This window comes from Astyanax mexicanus, chromosome 14 (genome assembly GCF_023375975.1).
Source record: "Astyanax mexicanus isolate ESR-SI-001 chromosome 14, AstMex3_surface, whole genome shotgun sequence".
Classification (NCBI taxonomy): Eukaryota; Metazoa; Chordata; class Actinopteri; order Characiformes; family Acestrorhamphidae; genus Astyanax; species Astyanax mexicanus.
The window spans coordinates 20,392,452-20,411,018 of record NC_064421.1 but is presented as its reverse complement, the minus strand read 5'-3'; the positions used below and the strand labels follow the sequence as shown (position 1 = coordinate 20,411,018).

At 38.4% G+C, this 18,567-nt stretch overlaps 1 protein-coding gene across 1 annotated transcript in view; it reads left to right on the top strand.

Annotated features, from left to right (window-relative positions):
• galnt16 (UDP-N-acetyl-alpha-D-galactosamine:polypeptide N-acetylgalactosaminyltransferase 16) overlaps positions 1-18,567 on the top strand; it is a 41,278-nt gene that overhangs the window by 6,265 nt on the left and 16,446 nt on the right. The window contains exons 2-6 of the mRNA XM_007253813.4: positions 5,798-5,979; positions 10,088-10,186; positions 10,413-10,480; positions 14,494-14,559; positions 15,539-15,660. Of these exons, the coding sequence (XP_007253875.3) occupies positions 5,798-5,979; positions 10,088-10,186; positions 10,413-10,480; positions 14,494-14,559; positions 15,539-15,660 (537 nt within the window). The remainder of the gene's footprint in view (positions 1-5,797; positions 5,980-10,087; positions 10,187-10,412; positions 10,481-14,493; positions 14,560-15,538; positions 15,661-18,567) is intronic.

Below are 18,567 nucleotides of genomic sequence, written 5' to 3'. Positions count from 1 at the left end.
TTAATTTCACTTTTCTTTAGATTTTTCTCTTTGCTTTTTTCTCCTTTAAATTTCTCATTTTTATTTCTTTCTCTCTCTTTTTTTCTCTACATTTTCTTTTTTCTCTATTTTGTCTCATGTTTCTCCTCTCTTTTTCTCTCTATTCCCCCCCCCCCCCCTCTCTCATTTCTGCTCCTCAGCTGAAGGCAGTTTTGTTCCCATAGAGATGAACTCTATGCTCTGTTTCAGTGTAAACTAAGCTGATTAGATGTTCTGGTCTCTGGCTGGAGGTTGTGTATAGACCTCGGCTTTGGTTTTTGGGGCTTTCTCTTATATTCTAGTCAGAAAATGCAGGACCAGCTCTGTGACCTCCTAAGCTCTTGTTTAATATGGATACAGTATGTGTGATTTGTAAATCAGGCTGAAATTTAAATGAGATTTGTTCCACATGAGGAAACAAATGATAAACAGCCAGCGTCATGTTTATCAGTGCTCAGAGCTTAATAATGCACATTTTCAGTATGTACTTTCCTCATGCAGTCGAACAGCTGTATACAGCTATTTGACTATCCCCTAACATGATGGTGGTCCTCTGTCTGCCACCAAAATGGCTCAACCTATTACACCTCTGATGGCGTGCTGTGGTATCAGGCACATTGTTTGGTAATTCAGGCACGTCCCACAAGGAAACATGTATAAATGTACGTGGAGGACCACATGATGTAAAAGAAACTGGAACTTAATTGGACAGGTGACCTTCTCCGTTGTTCATGTCTGAACGAAGTGGTTGGTCTCAAGTCATGTAGCCATGTGTCCTGCTGTGACTTGTGCTTTTCTGCTGGTTTAGACCAGATGGGATAGTCTTTGTTACCAATACACATTGTAACCTTGAGCCTTGAGTCGACACCCTTCCAGCAGTTTGTGATTCATCCCTGCCAGGACTATAAGTGGTGCCCTGACTGTATTAATTTGGCCTTATTAGAGTCCGCCAGGTCTTCACACCTGACCATTTCTTCTACATCTAACAGGAAAACTATGAAAACCAACTGTTCAGTTATCATCTAACATGCACCAATCAGACATTACATTATTTGGAGTTATGCAATAGCAAAAGTTTGAGAGAAGATAAACGCTCTAACTCTATGCTCTAACTCCACCCCTTATTAACCAACAGCACTATAAAAAACAGCTCTAACTACCTACCTTTCATGACAAAAGTTTGCAAACCTACCACCTCCCCAGCATCCCCCTTCATCCAATCTACTACCACTTTCCTCAAGGGGGGGAAATAACTGCAGGCTCCTTCAGCTAAGCAGTTCAGCCCAAAATGTTTGAGTCCCCCCCCCTTTTTTATTTCTGTCCATTAACTCTCTCAAGCATGGTCCACACTTAGCAAACATCATTTTCTTATAAGCCTCATTGAAAAAAGCCTCATTGTCCACTTACTGTCCACTCGTTTAGACACTTCTGCTTTGAAGGCCACCTAGTAGATATAAAGTCAGAGACAGAAGCTCATCTGTTGCTGCACAGGACACTGATGGATGTAGATTCTCAGTGTTTAAACATTGTCTGATCCACGTTCCACATAATACCTGCAATATGGTGGTCCTTGGAGTCTTGTCCATTGAAGAACAGGGAACAGGCTTGTTGAGTACGCAAAGAAGTAGATGGACCACAGATAATGGAGAAACAATGAGGTCGTGCATGTATCATTACACAATAACCAACATGTAGTTTTTAAAGTATAAGAGACTGTTATGCAGCTTTTGACTTCAAGGTCAAGTGGATGAGTAAATACACAATAAAATCCCCCCAGAGACACATATTTAATTTCCTATAGCCATGGTCTTTTTTACAATGTGTGATGAGATAACTACAAGACTCCCTCTCATCAATGACAGAACAGTAAATCCTCTGACCATGTTGTTCCCCTTTGGTATTTAGGCTCTGGATAGGTACTCAAAACACATAAGTAAAAGAGCTGAATTAGGATATCTTAATAGACTAAAATCATCGTAAATTTAAGCTTCTGTCAGCAGTCCTACTTAGTGCTGCTCTGAGGGCAGGTGTGTGTTTATTGCTTTAAAGAATGTGGTTTCATTCCAAATGATGGAGTCACGCTTCGCACCTCTGCAGACGTGTAGATACCTGCACCTGTGTAACTTTTCCAAGCAAATATTTCTCCATCGTCCCTGAATAGCCCCATCTGTACAGAACACACCGTTCTCAGAGGACTGATGGAGCTGGTGTTCTCTCGTTTTTGAGCTTTCAGACAGGAAATCTCACCTGCTCTCCTCAGGCATCGGAGGCACCAGGTGCTTTTCTACTCTTTACCTGAATTAATGTGGGTGAAAATTAACAGTGCATGAGCACTCTCAATCTGACGGTGCATCTATTATCTGACTCGGCAGATGCTTCTTAACAAGGCCAGGGAGAGAGGCATCTCATTATCTCGATTTCGGAATTCAGAGGGAATTATGCATTTGCATGGATTAAAAAAGGCATGAATATCTGCTTCTAGAAGCAGATTTTGCCCTGCAGGATGTACAGAACATTGCACTTTACATTCTGTTTAGTAAATTGTATTCACGCAGTCAGGCAGAAGTGGGTAGTAACTAGGGCTGGGGATTGTTTTCCGATGTGCTGACTTCCATAACAATTGCCAAACACCTTCTGATGCCTTCTGGAATGTGTGTTTTGTGTGTTGTTATTGCAATATAAGTTTTCACAATAAACAATGAAAAGAGGTGCAGTAACATTATGTATAACAGCTAACTCAAATTGCATTATACATGTGCAACAACACAGGGAGCTCTTCAAGCTGCAGACTGTGTTCACCTTGCATTACTAGGCTGAAGGCAGAGTGAGGTAAACAGAGGTAGATTGAGGTAGAGTGAGATTGAGGTCCACAGTGAACCAAACTACTTCTTGCTTAAGTGCAGCCAAGCCAAATGCTGAAAATTTTGACTAATATCAAACTAAAACCAAGATATCTAACAGCATTGTTACATATTCATATCCTTATACATCACATGCGTTTTTTAGTCTATTACGTACATCCCCTCTGATATGACTGATTATTTAAACCTTAAAACGCAATACTGAATTACACAAAGCTATTTCAGCAGATGAAAGAAGGGTGAAAAACATAAATCTTGTTTAAGTTAAAAGTAGTAGACATACTAAAATAGTCCTTAATCTACCATCACACAACAAGCAAAAATCTGATTATGCAATTATTTAGAAGTTTCTCCCAATGTGAAGCAGTTTGAGGCAAAAAAACAAATCCAATCTTGCTAATCAATCGATATACATGGCCTATTTTTATGTCAGTTTTATCCATATCTGGATACTTCTCTTAAGTATTTATTTGGAAAAATAGTAATTACAGTTGTTTCTCCTGTAAATTTAGTGATTAATTTGATATTGTGTTTAATTTTCATTTGCTATGAATGTGGCATTAGCTGTCCTCCTTTAAGTTTGGTCTCTATTTTAAAGAATTTTTAGTCTTCATTATTTTATGAAGGATACATCAAAAAAAGATGAATGCTTAGGCAGCATTTTGATCTCGCACATTATTATTTCAGTATGAAGAATAAGTTTACTCTGCGGTTTGCAGACACTGCTATGCATGTCTCTGTAGTCTAGATCAGGATTTACCAAGGTGATCCACATTGGGCTGGTGTGGCTGCAGGTTTTTATTCCACTGAACCAGAAACCCACCTGATTCTGCTGGTATTGTGACAGTGCTGCTTTAAGGGATGGATCACACCAGCTCTTTATATATAGGTTTAGTGATCCCTGAGTTTGGATGAATTGTGTTTATATTTGTGGAGATGATACAGTTCCTCATATCCTGGGAAGTTTTGTTCAGGGACCACATATGGCTCAGTACAGAGGGCACTCTCGTGTGACATGTGGCAGATCAGATTCGGAGACACTTCCAGCGCTCTCTGACTGCCAATTCATTTGTAATCTGGCGGCCTAAGAGCAGCAGAACTTCGTCAGCAGATTTATTTATTTTTTTCCCTCAGAACTGGAAAGTGAAGTCATAGAGTCTGAAAACCTGCATGCGGGTTAAGCTGTTCCCGACAGCTCGTTAATAATACGGAGCTAAAGAATGCTACTCCCTCCCCTATTTTCACCATCACTCTCTCCCCCAACTTCATCTTACGCAAATTCTGCCTTTACATCCTTCCCCTCTGTCTGCTCTACTTCTATTCCTGCCCATCCACCTAATTTCTGAAACTGTCTGAAACTTTCTACTTTTCCAGTCTGCTCGTCTGACCATGCAGCACGGCGGTGATCAGCGCTGAACCCACCGCAGCTTCAGCTTCAGAGCCAAGTGTACTGAAGTGCCATGCACACACGATCCATACACAGCGTGTTTATGTATACACTGTAAAATTATAGGACCTGGTGTTTACACTTACGTAGCTGCTATTGGGGTAGGGGCGGGGTGGTAATGGCAAACATATCAGGATTTATAGCACCCTACTTTTTTTCTCAAGTATCATCATTAGCATTTTTCAATATGCAGCATAGTTAGAATGAAGTGTCATGTTACATAATGGCATAACGTGGAATGTGAAAGTACTGCAGCAAAGATTACCATTCGCATGACTAACTGGGTGTGATAATATAATCCTAAATGCAATTAATGGCTGCATATCTTTATTTCCAGTCATGTTTCCCCTCACAGTATACATTACCACAGGGAATTATGGTAAAATTATGGATCACACAGGATTGTGGAAGGTGAATCAGATTGATGCCAGTGTTTTAAGGGGCTTTCATGTCTGTGTTACCTTCTGGCTTTCTTCTATTAGTTAGGCTGCTATAGTTTGGTGTGCCACATTTTGATAATGTTTCACATTCTGGGCCCTGCTTATAAATGTTGGAGTTTTTACTTAGTCACTGTTATGTGTATGTTTTATGTTCTAGGGATCTCTTGTCTAAAAGAAATCTATTACTGGATCTCTGTAAAGATATAAAGTGCTATACAAATAAATGTCAGGAATACCCAGGCAGGGTGACGAGGAAAGCGGACACAAGTACAGGTAGGGTGAAATCAATAAATAATAATTTAATAAATAAATAACAAGTAACAAAGAAACAAGAAACAAGTAAACACTTAAATACGGAACAGGGAGATATATACAAGGAACAAGGGAGTGAACCCAGAGTGAACACAGAGAGACAAAACAACAGGGGAAGGTGCAAAGACCGACAGAGACAAAGTGGCAGAGGAGGGCTATTTAAAGAAACAGGAAACGCACTATAATTGGAAACACCTGGGGAAGGGGCGGAGCTACAAATGAGACAAGTGGTGGAAAGGTACTGAGACGGGAGACACAGGGGAGCATAGGTCACGTGGGGAAGACACACAGAGACACGAGACGAGACCAGGATGTGACAATAAATTAAACTAGATTTTCTTAAACAACAGTGCAACATATGCAGACTGCATAAAGTCTGAGGAACAAGAAATAAAGTTTAGGTGATCTAAAATTTCAAAGCTTCTTTCGTGACGCAAGAGAATGTATAACATGGACATTATTCACACAGTATTAGGGTTGCAGATACATCTGGTGCTGCTAATTAGCTTGTACTGTAGTGCGTCGTGCTGAGCACTAATGACACAGTAATGCTTATGAGGGAAAATAATAGAATTTTTAAAACAAATGTGTGCAATGTTTAGCCTGTAGTTGGTGAGGATCTTTAATAAGTTTCAAACGCAGTATCACAAATATTGACTTTTTCTAGCTTTTTTCATTAACTCTCTTTCTCTGTCTGTTTCTCTCTATCTGTTTCTCAGGTTACCCACCCTCCGCGGGGAGAGCAGCAGGGGCAGCTGTTGGGCACTTTTGATGAGAGAGCCTATTTAGCCAGTAAGCAGCTGAAAGCTGGAGAGGATCCATACAGAGAGCATGCTTTCAACCTGCAGGAAAGTGACAGACTGGGCAGTGAAAGGGCCATTAGGGACACTCGACACTACAGGTACGCGCACACACATTCACACACAGTTGGCAAGCGTTCCACCTTGGTCTACGAAGACAGAAAGTCAGTTTGTTTAAAGTTTGTTTGTGTGTCTTGTGTCTAAATTTACATTATCACCCAAGCCAAATTCCAACATTGTACTCAACACACGACATTCAAAAACTGTCAATTTTTTCCATCTCCATTTTTCCATTTGTTACTTTTTGACATAATTCTGTACATTGATCACAAATGGCCAATAAAATACATTACAGCATGTTACTGCTGTACACACAATACAAACACAATCATAAACTGAAATAAATTGTTGGCAGATCAGGCTTGATCGCTTTTTTAATATAATTAATATGGAACTTGTATCTAAAATAATTGCTGGATAATTAGCATTAAGATTAGTAACTGAATAATAAGCGTTGAGTTCGAGAGGTCTATTTAGGTTAATTAAACTTCTCTACTAAATTCTGTGTAGGAGTGTGGGATGTGAAGCCAGTGTCAAAAAAAACAGATGTATTTTAATGTTTTAATCTGTTTATATTTTACATTTAAATTACATAGCCTAATAAAGCAAAACAATTAAAGTTACAAACTGCCTCTTTGATTAATAAAACATATTTACAGGAATATATATTGCACATCAGGCATGTTAAGTTGTTAAGATGTTAAGTTTTATTATTAATCAGATTAAACCAGACAGTAATGAGCACTTATTGATCGGAATGTAATTCTGTACTGATGTGCTTTCTCATTGACTCTATCCCCAGTGAGACATTAGGATTGACTGGGTAAACTGTGCTAGCTGCCAGTATTTAAATTCTGAAATCATTATTCAGGTATTGTTGTATTGCCTTGTAGGGGTAATCATAGGCGTAGGAACCGGGGGGGATGGGTGGGACATGTCCCACCCAATATTAGAAACAGGTGGATTTGTCCCCCCCAAAAATGATATCAGTTCGCTCAGGTCAGCTGTACTATTAATGAGGAGACAGACCGGACCAATCACGGAGCCGGTTCAGGTATTAAGTCACGCCTCTCAGTAGAAACAGCCAATCGGCTTGCTGGTTTTGCGGCGCGCGGAGCAGAGGCAGTTTGCTGTTGGGGAAGACCCGCCCCCTCGCTGTGAGATTTAGCAGCGGGATCGGGACGCAGCAGCTTCAGCTGATTTTAAAACAGATCTGGATATACAGAGATTTTTCTAAAAGAAAGGTAACGATAGGCTAACCACTTCAACTGTGATGATATGTTTCTGATAGCTGGTTAAAAATACACGTCTCTGAATCAGCACACAGTTTAAACCCACTGTGATTAATAAACTGCAGCTGTGTTAGTGTGTAAGCTTATCTTTGGAATTAGCTAGATTGGGAGTCAGGGTTAAAGGAAAAAAATAAAATATATATGTAATGTTTCCCTGTACCTGATCAGCTAATCACTTTAATTTTCAAACTGTTTATTCATTTAGGATTACAGGACTTACTGTGAGCTATAATGAACGAAAATTGATTTAACTAACTAGTTATCTAGAAGCTGGATGTAGATGATCGCCAGAATTTCGTACAGTACTTTAAGTTGGTAGTTTAAAGCAGTTACTTAACCCCGATCACTGCCCTAAACTAGTGTTTTCCACCTGATCAGCTAATAAACAGAGTTTACCTGTTAAAATCCTTTAGCCCCATATGGAGCCTAAATTAATCATGTATATCCACCAGAGGAAGCTCTAGAATATGCAGAACAGTTTTAATATGCAGTAGAATATATAAGAACTGGGTTGAGAAATACTGCTGTAACGTGACTTCTGTTCATTTGTATTTCACAGTAAGACCACATAGCCTGACGTTTATAAAAGTCTCCGTGAAACGTAAAGTTACATTCTTTTACATAAAAGGACACCATCTTAAGAAGAGCTCTCAGTAGAAAAAAATAAAAGTGCAGGAGAAAATGTAAATATACAACAGAATTGACATGCCAATACATAATAATAATAATAATAATAATAATAATAATAATAATAACAATAATAATAATCTGTTATATTATTTTAAATATTAGGTGATAACTCAGACATTGCTTGCATAATTTTTCTAACAACAGTAGCTGTAATGTGGAGTAACATGTTTAGGTTGTAAAATCACCTTATAATAATAATTTACTTTTAATTAAAAGTAATTTCCACAAATGTTGTTCTAGGAAACTATTGGGTGGGCTTGGGTTCATATTGGCAAATGTGTCCCCCCCAATATCAAGCCCGCTCCTACGCCCTTGGGGGTAATATAATAATAGAGAAAAAAACAAACAGACTTAGAATTCAATCAAATGCTGATTTTACGCTTTAATAATTTAGCAGTTTAAATTACACACCAGTTGGCCATGTTTGTGTATTATGAGTAAGAGCTACATTTGGCCTGTAATGTGGTTATGTGTCCACGTTTAATAAAGCTCTAGCAGTGCAGTCAGTATTTCTGTTCATTATTTCTCAATATTGCTTGTGTCAAAAACGCACAGAGTGGAGGAAAGTTCAACTGCAGGAGAAAGTGTTTTTGTTTTATGATAGCTTCATATTGGCCAGGGTCCTTTAATTCTTTAATTCTTATTCTGATTCATCTTTACAGATACTGAACTGTCAAAGTAAGTCAAAAAGCCATTTAAAGTGCATTCCAGTCACTTAAGTAATTCTCTGTGAAGTAGTCTACACAGGGAATTTGGACATTTTATGTGAGATTTCAAATAAGTGGTAGTAAAGGGAAATTAAGACTGCTGGAAGTAAATTGTTTTTACTATGTAGGAAGTTGACAGTAAAAAAGTTTACCCATGGAATTCATCACGTATGTTGAAGTTTCAACCAGCTGTTTGTTCAGCTGTGCAGCTGTTCCTCCATGGAAACCTCTGAGCTAAGCCCACATGAAGTGTGGACGTGCATTATGATTGACTCTGAAGAAAATTGGCAACCTCTGCATATCATGCATCTCAGCATCTGCTGACCCCGCTCTGTCATTTGACATGATCTACCACTTTGTGACAGAGTTGCTGTCGTTCCCAGTCGGTTCCACTTTGTTATAATATCACTGACAGTTGGCTGTGGAATATTTAGTAGTGAGGAAATTTCACGACTGGACTTGTTGCACAGGTGCTGCATCCTATCACAGTACCATGCTGCTATATAACCTTTTGTGTGATTCATTTTGTAAATTCAGTCAAAAATGAACTCTTGTGAGGTCAGTTTGTACTGAAAACATGATAAAACCTCAATCAACAATCAGCTGTATAGCCATTTATTTCAGAAAAGGAAGGTAAAAATGACATATCCGAATACCCCAGCAAGTAATAGGTAAAGAGGCCTATCTGGAATATGATCACCATCTTGAAAGTTGCCATATTTACTTCCTGTAATAAATAAAGTCCTGAGACTTTTGACTCTCCCTTTACTTTGCAAGTTTAATATTAACCTAGTATATTGTTTGGATAATGGTACAAAGGTATGAACAAATGCCATCTCTACCATTACTTCATGGTAAGCTACACAACAATATGCACTGATCCAGAACAGAGGACCTTTTTGCTGTATTTACTTTCTTGCTCCTGTCTCAGAAAGCTCAGACTGATAAGTAGAGAGTCATTTTTAAAATGATTTGTCTTACGCATTTTTGTCTGCATACATTTTTGGCTGTGAAAATGCATGTAGTTATTAATTCACTGATTTAAGGGCAACTGCTATAGGAGTAACAATGGTAAAACAAATTAAAGCTTTAATGTAAGGAGGTCTGTGAACCCTTTTCTGTATATATATATTTTTTTTTTATTGGAGTCCATCAAAGAAAAACAGATACTACAAAAACTTTCATTATGCTTACAATGTTCATACATCTCAATTTTCTTAATAATGTTATATAAAATAAAATAACAATGGTAATACAATTTTTGTTTCAAGTTAGATACAATATTAAAAGAATATTCCCATTACAATTTAACAGTCTAATTTCTAACTTCCCCCAGATGTAAATCTAATTTTTATTATTATCTATTTACTTAATTATAAAGCAAATATCTATTTACAATAAAAGCAGGGACAATTTTCAATACAAAGAGAAGAAAATTGTGCATTGTGTATGTTTTTCAGGTGTGCCTCGATGACTTTTGACCCTGACCTGCCGTCCACCAGCATCATCATCACCTTCCACAATGAAGCTCGTTCCACGCTCCTGCGTACCATTAAAAGGTAATTATCCAGATTTAACTTAACACACCAATTATCACACTCTGCATTCTGCCCTCTGCAGCTCTCGTGGCTTAACGAGAAATTAAGTGTGTTTGAAAGAGGAGGTCAGTTAACATTACAGTGGAGGAGAGAAAACATCACAGTGGTTTTACTTCTCAGCTGCACCTATGAGAACATGAGACATTAAAAGCCATGTCCAGTAACTCTGTGTCTCTTTCTTTCTCAGTGTTCTCCTCAGAAGTCCGCCCCACTTGATACAGGAGATCATTCTCGTGGATGATTTCAGCTCTGACCGTAAGTCGTACATTTATTTCCCTCTTGTATACACACTCGCACAGATGGAAGTAATACAGTGATGGCTTTGTTGAACGTTGCTGTTGTTCTCATATTATGCTTTTATGTAACCAGGCTGGATTTACGAATGCATGAGTGGATCTGACTATGTTATAATGGACTATGTTGGTCAAATACATTTGGTTTTGGACAGCACTGGCAAACGTCAAATAAACAGTCTGATCTCACGCAGCGGATAATATTCCCCATTGCTTTCAACCCTGATTAGCACTACATACACCTCACACAGCCGCACACCCACACTCGCATATAAACATTGAGGGGTCACAGGGATTATAAGAACTTTGATTGCAAGCACAGCTTGCCAATATGCAATAATATATGCGCGTGCATGTTTGTGTATGTGTGTGTGTGTGTGAGAGAGAGAGAGAGAGAGAGAGGATAAATGAGTGGGTGTCTGTTTATCCATACTCATTATTGCTTACAAATTAGCTAGAAAGCTGCTAATCTGTTTGCTGGCCTGGCTGTACTCATTACTCAGGTCAGCAGTCCTGCCAGGCCGCATGCGATAGTAGGCTCCTGCCTGCCAGGATGCATGTGGAAGCAGGAATCAGTCTTCCAGGCTGCATGCTGTCCCGTTGCTGTGAACTGCATGTAAGAAGCCAGAGAGCATGTTCCTGCGTAAATAGGAGCTGTGGTGAATGAGCTCAGGCCTTCTCAGGACATCTGTGGGAAGGCAGGATTTTTCACCCCCTTTAAATCCTGTTAATGCTGTTCCTAATGAAGCAGCGTGATCTCTGCACTGGCCGTGAGTTTGCATGTGACTCTTTTTGTCCTTAAGACCTGCGGCACCTTATTGTGCTTAAAGGGGAAATTCTACAGATTTTTATACTGTCTACTTAATTTGAAGATTAATATGAAAACAAATAGAAACTGTGATTGCAACGCCCTAAATGTTTAATGACTCTAAAACCAGAAAATGCCATAAGGAAAATTCAAGGATTTGTTCAGACAAGCGGTTCAAATTTGATGTTACAATAGGCTGTAGGACATATTTTTGTAGTCTGAATGGCAAGCAGCCAAATGCATCACACCTTTTTTAAATCAGATTCATATTAGTTGTGGATTTCTGAACATGTCATTCAGTTTGACCAACCAGACATGCAAGTCCTCTTGACCAGTGTTTTTAATAGTTCATCTTCTTGGTTGTAATAGTTTTTATTCGATATGGATCAAATGGATCCTTGGTAACCTGCAACATTTATTTTTATCATTAAAAAAATGTAAAAGAAAAATACAATTTGTAAAAGCACAAAACTAACAATTAGGACTGGGCGATATGGATCAATAACTATATCTCAATATTTTTTTCTGAATTGCGATATACGATATATATCTCGATATATATCAAAAAGATACTTTTGAGACAAGTCCTAAAAACAAGGGATTTATAAACAAAATGGAAAAGGGCATCTAAAGTGCTTTAAAAAAAGTAAATAAAAAGTGCAGTTTGAGTTTTATGTAAATCTGGGCTGAAACAGTGTCAGGTGTATTCTCACACCCATGTGAAGGAGCTGATTGGTCAGTCAGTTCAGGTTAGACTGAGTGTGTCTGCTCTAAAGATCATTTTTAGTTCAGTGGTGATGCTTCAGAACATGAGACCTGCTGCTGTTTGGCTGAAAAGTCGGGTTCTGCCGTCACTGTGTGTTTTTATAGAGAACAGCGTCTGAATGAGCTTCGTATCTCGCCCATATATATATATATATATATATATATATATATATATATATATATATATATATATATATATATATATATCGCCCAGCCCTACTAACAATGTTCAAACCTTAACAAGCACAAACTAATTCAAACAAAAACAAGCACAAAAAGTAACAAAACTAAGCTAAAAACTACTGAATCTCAAAACTAAAAAAAATGCAACTCTAAAGAAATCTTAACATGAACTAGGCCCAAAACTAAATGTGCTCAAAATGAACTAAACTCAAAATTACAGTAGCTAAAATTTAACTAAGCATCCCAAAAGCATGTCAAACCTTAATTAGTGCAAAACTAACCAAAAGAAAAGCACAAAACTGAAGAAGCTCGAAATGAACTAAATGCAAAACTAAAGACCCTTAAACATGCAAACTATAGAAGGTCAAATATAACTAAATGCAAAATTAAAGCTCAACACTAAGTGCAAAACAAAAAAATAACACTGTGAAACAAGTGTAACACTAAAGTAAAAACTACAGAAAAACAAAACAACTTGACTGACTTTGAGGAAAAGAAATGCTAAGCTAATTCTTTAAAGCCACTCTTGCATTCACACACAATCCATGTTTTTGGCTCTGCCTGCCTTGCTTCTTACTCCATCTGCAAAACATATATGCATATCTGAGCAGATGGAAGATGTGAATTAGCTTTGGACATTCATACAGACGGACGTAAACACGAGCACGTAGTGTGAAAAGCTTCTGTCAGACTCCATACAGCGTCTGCCATGCCAGTGTGATGATAGTGTACGCTTGACTTTTGCCCTCACGGTAATCCTGAGTTTACTCCTCCCCCTCACCATCTGTCTACCCTCCCCTCTGATTCAGGAGTGACATTATACATTTAACTTCTCTCTCTGTCTCTTACGAACACTGGCACTGACGCTTTCTCTCTGTATCCCTCTGTCTCATACACTCATTCATGTACACACAAACAGCAGATACTCTGATATTCTTACAGCCAGCAAAAACAAGCTTTTAGATGCACTACCACACACAGTGTCTCTCTCTCTCTCACACACACACACACACACACACAAACACTGGGTATCAGTGTTAATGGTTCTGCCAGAAATGTGAGTCCACACACCTGATTATCTTGCTCTGCAGAATCTGTACCCAACTGCTATTAATCTTAAACTCTAACAGGCCTGCCTTACTATACAGTGTGTGTGTGTGTGTGTTTAGCATATTCTTTCACAAAATAAAGTAACAAAACTTTCTGTGAAATTTCTGCCGACTCATATAGATCTTTAAAGTGGAAGTTATCTTATTTCACACTTGAACCGTCTAACAACCTACTGGGAATTATTTATTTATTTATTTATTAAGTCATTTTAATTAAACTGCCCCACACCCCACTCACACCCCATGCTAAGGCAGAATGGTGAGCAAAAAAAGAAGAAAAAAATCTACAATATAGTCCTGCTGAAAACATGAACAGGTCAAGCTGGTCAAGCTTGGTTAAGCTTTACCATGCTTGATAAATAGTGGACCTAGCTGACCAGTATGACCATCAACACAAAAGGCCCTATCTTACACCCTGAGCAAGGTGGGTTGCGATGCTCATTGTTAACTTACACCCCAATCCCCAACAGTCTATTTTCACTCTGTGCACCTGCAACAGTTCAATAACAATGGTGCTTATGAATACGGTATATCTACGCCAATGAGTGTCGCAGTCTCGAAATGATGTGTGTTCTGGTAAATTGCTATCCTTTTATTGCTTTCTTGGCAGTGAATTTTCAACACAGGCACATCTCCAACACACCCAACACAACCCTGCTTGTTACAAACACATAACATGTGCCAGTTGGCAGCTTAAACCTCAAATCTCAATCCAGTCACCAGCTAAACTGGTAGAAATATCAATTTTAATTACATAGAAGAGAATTATAAACAGTCAGAATTGTTGATTCTGTGTTGTCAATTTTGTGTTGTGATTTTAACGGAAACTCACACCTTGCTTACTGGAAAGCTAACAAAGTGCAATGCACTGCAGAGGAGAATATATTAATGTAAGGTAAACAGTACATAAAATAGAAACAGAACTGGAATGTATTATTTCTTCTTATCCTGTTCCTGTTTCCATCTCTTGCTGTTCACAGCTATAGGCAGACAAACGTGTCTGTGGGCATTGTGCGTGTGTGAGATGAATACTGACTGTGGAAGATGTGTGTTGATTAAAGTGTGTGAGTGTGTTTTCTCTGTGTAATCTGATGTCCCCTCTCTCATTAGCTGAGGATTGCCAGCTGCTCTCCCAGATCCCAAAGGTGCGGTGTCTCAGAAATGATCAGCGAGAGGGTGAGTGTTTAGTTCATGGGGGATGGTGGGGGGTTGGGAGTGATGCACATAAAAAACACAGTTGCATGTTCTGTCTCCAGGCTATTGCCTGTATCCAGCACACCCATATACTCACACCTTTTTGGCCTTTTCTAAATTGTGATAGTAAGCTCTGATGTGATCCACTCTAACAATAATTGAGCCCTTGCAATGAAAAACCATGTATCAAACATTTCTTCCTTTTGTGAGAAAACAGTTCTTCTTCTTTCTCTCTTTTTTAATTGGACAATTTTGTTACATGAAAGCAGTGCTTTATTTAAACTTAAATGTCTTAATTCATGAAGGTACTTAAAATTAATTAAAGATAATAACACCAAAAGGATATTGTAATAATGAATGTATGGTTGGTTATTGGAATGGCATAATTGTTTTCACTGGCTGAATGAGTAATTCAGAGTGATGGTTGCTAGATACGACAGTTATTTCTTTCATAATATCCTAAAATGAATGCATTTGTTGCAAAAAAAGAAAAGATGCATTTTCACAGCAAGCATTTGAGAAGTCACAACAGCAACACTGCAACTCTGAAAATGAATTATTCAAGCTGTTTATCTGCGAATCAGTGAAATTCTGCCTTCACGTTCACGCACAAAAGGTTCTCTGGCCTGGATTAGATTAGACTTTGGTGCTTTAATTCTCTTGATTATCAGTGGAAATGTAGAAGGACGTAACTAGACCTCTCTGTTTGTTCTTTCAGTCAATTGGCATTTGGCCACTCTACGTCTAAAACTTGCCAATTTGGCAAATAGTGGTGGGAAAAGAATGCCCTCCAGGCTTCATCAGCTTTGATCAGAATCTTTGTATTGGCTTTATTTCACAGTCAGAATTTCACATCTATGTATTGCTATGTATTGCACTTGTGCTGCATGTGAGTATTGGATGAAGTGCTCTGGAGTTTGTAACTGATCTTATTGTAAAATCTGTTCTGTTTGTTGTTCAGGTTTGATCAGGTCTCGAGTCAGGGGAGCCAGCGCTGCCTCTGCCTCTATCCTCACCTTCCTGGATAGCCACTGTGAGGTCAACACAGACTGGCTACAGCCCATGATCCAGAGAGTTAAAGAGGTGAGCGCCCACACAAAACACACTTTCACACAGCTAAAACTTGGCATTATGGTAGTATAGTGTACCATTCTTGTTATACTAAAATTACATTAATAAAATTTATGGGGTTTTTGATCATTTCACTGCTCTTCATCAGGAAGCACAGCATTTATATCCCCATCCACTTTAATTGTATAATTTTTTACCACAGTAAACCATGTAAGCTGCTGATGAAATTTAACACATTTAAACAGTGGCTAGTGTTCACCGAAAGACAGCAACCAAACCTGTATTCATCTGTGTCCTTCTGTATTCGTATAACTGTGTTCTTTGTTCTTATGACTGTGTCTTTTTTTGTTTTCTGCCTGTGTACTTCTGATTGAGCCTTTGTAGCTGAGACTTTCTGGCTGTGTTCTTCTTTGTCCTTCTGAGTGTGTCCCTCTGACTGTGCTATTGTTGACCTTCTGACTGTGCTCTTTTTGACCTTTTGACAGTGCTCTTTTTTGTCTTTTTGACTGCATACTTCTGTGTTCTTTTGTGTTCTTTTAACTATGTCCTTCTTACAGTGTCCTTCTGACTGTGACATTCTTGTTGTGTTCCTCTGTTTGTGTCTACTGACTGTGTCTCCCTTACAAGGCCCTTCTAACTGTGTCCTTCCAACTGTGTCCCTCTGACTGTGTCCTCTTTACTGTTTCCTTCTGACTTTGTCCTCCTGATTCTGTTCCTCTAACTTTGTCCTTCTGACTGTGTCCTCCTAACTCTGTTATTCCAACTGTTCTTCTGACTGTGTCCTTCTGACTCTTCTCTTCTAACTCTGTTCTTCTGACTGTGTCCTTCTGACTCTTCTCTTCTAACTCTGTTCTTCTGACTGTGTCCTCCTAACTCTGTTATTCCAACTGTTCTTCTGACTGTGTCCTTGTAAATCTGTTCTTCTAACTCTGTTCTTCTGATTGTGTCCTTCTGACTCTTCTCTTCTAACTCTGTTCTTCTGACTGTGTCCTCCTAACTCTGTTATTCCAACTGTTCTTCTGACTGTGTCCTTCTAAATCTGTTCTTCTAACTCTGTTCTTCTGATTGTGTCCTTCTGACTGTGATTGATAATTATGTCCTTCTAACTGTGTTCATTTTACTTTGTCTATCAAACTGTTCATCTGACTGTTCATAAGTGTTCTTGTCTGTCTGTGTAACTGTGTACTTCTAAGCAATGTTTATATAGCTTTTTAAACAACACCCTCTGACCTCTATGTTTAGAGTGAGCCACTGCCAAGACAGATTCTTTGCAAGTGAGGTTTCACTGGCCAATAAAGTGATTCTGATTCCTACTCTTATGTGGGAAATGGACCTTTGGGATATTTTCAGCCAACTAATACACATGCTCACACACACAGACACACATCGGCCCACATATTGGATGACTTTGTGACAGATGAGAGCACTTTGACATTTTGTGTGTTAAGAGGCATTTATAACTCACAAATGGCCGAGATCCAGCATGGCCTTCAACTATACTTCCTCTGAGAGAGAAAGAGAGAAGGAGAGAGCCTCATACAGCTGCTCCAAACAAACGCTGCCTCTCCCCTCCTTTGTCAAAGATAACTAAATCACTGAGAGACCATTATCCTCTCCAGTCCTGTTCTCCCAGAGAACCGCTCAGCTCCGAGAGAGCCCTTCTCTTTTTTTCAATATATCTCAACAGTAATTTCATTCTTTTGATATATGATCTAATATCCTCTGCCCTGCAGCTAAACTGTCTCTTTCATAAACATGCACAGGGGAAGAGCCCCCCTCTCTTTTCTCTTATCTCTTATTGCTGTATGCACTTCATTTTCACAACCTCATATAGATTTTACTGGGTGGGTTTGAAAGCAGTGTGAGATTAGGGAATGAGACATGTTGACATGTGAGAGTTCTCTTAACTGTGAATTTACACTGAACTCTCTAATTAGCTGCCCTGTTGACAGGACATGCAGAGCACAAGTCATGCAGAACTGACTGCAGCTCAGCAGCTGTGTGTTGAGCTCTGCTTGAGCAGACAGTGTTCACCAGCCAGTACTGAGTTATGGTAAAATACTTAAAATCCAACAAAACTGGTTTCTGATGCCGATGATGTTTTTTTATACGTACAAAAAAGCAAGTATTTTGCTTAATAGAAGAAATATGCCTTTCAAAAATCTAAAGCACAGTGCAAAGCACTGGTGGTGCTAATCAAATGAATAAGGTAAACCTGCATTAAAGAATAGCAGTTGCCAAATTCTGTGAAACTGACAACAAATCCAATATTTTTGGTATTTGCTCATTAAGTAGTATTTTATCCTCAGTGAAGTATCATAGAGAATGTGTCACAGAATTGAGTGCATATATACAAATATTTCAACTTCTAATACTAGATTTTACTGCTTTAAATTATTTTACATTGTTATTGTATTTAATATTAAGATTACAACATATTTTTTTAAATAAAACATTTACTAATCCAACAGCTGGGATTTTATAAATTATATAGAAATAAAAAAATAATTGAATTAAATCTACAGCCTTTCAAGTGACCCCTCTCACTTCTGAGGTGACACTTACACACAGAAGTCTCCCTGCAGCTGCTGGTTACATAATGCTGTGCAGTTATGGCCACGAGCCTCAGTCTTGATCCCACTATGGCAGAGCCTCCCAGTCCTGTTCTTTGGGATCTGGTACTCTGCTTTCTTTGAGCATCTGGCAGACCTGACCCTGAATAAGTAATGGAGATGATCCCTGTGTACATATATCTGTGCTGGCAGTTTTGGTACAATAGTGTGACATGCCTGTAAAAAAGTCTGAATTATATTTTTTATTGACTTGTCTGGTCCAATATCTGACCCACAAAGTGTTTATATATATATATATATATATATATATATATATATATATATATATATATATATATATATATAC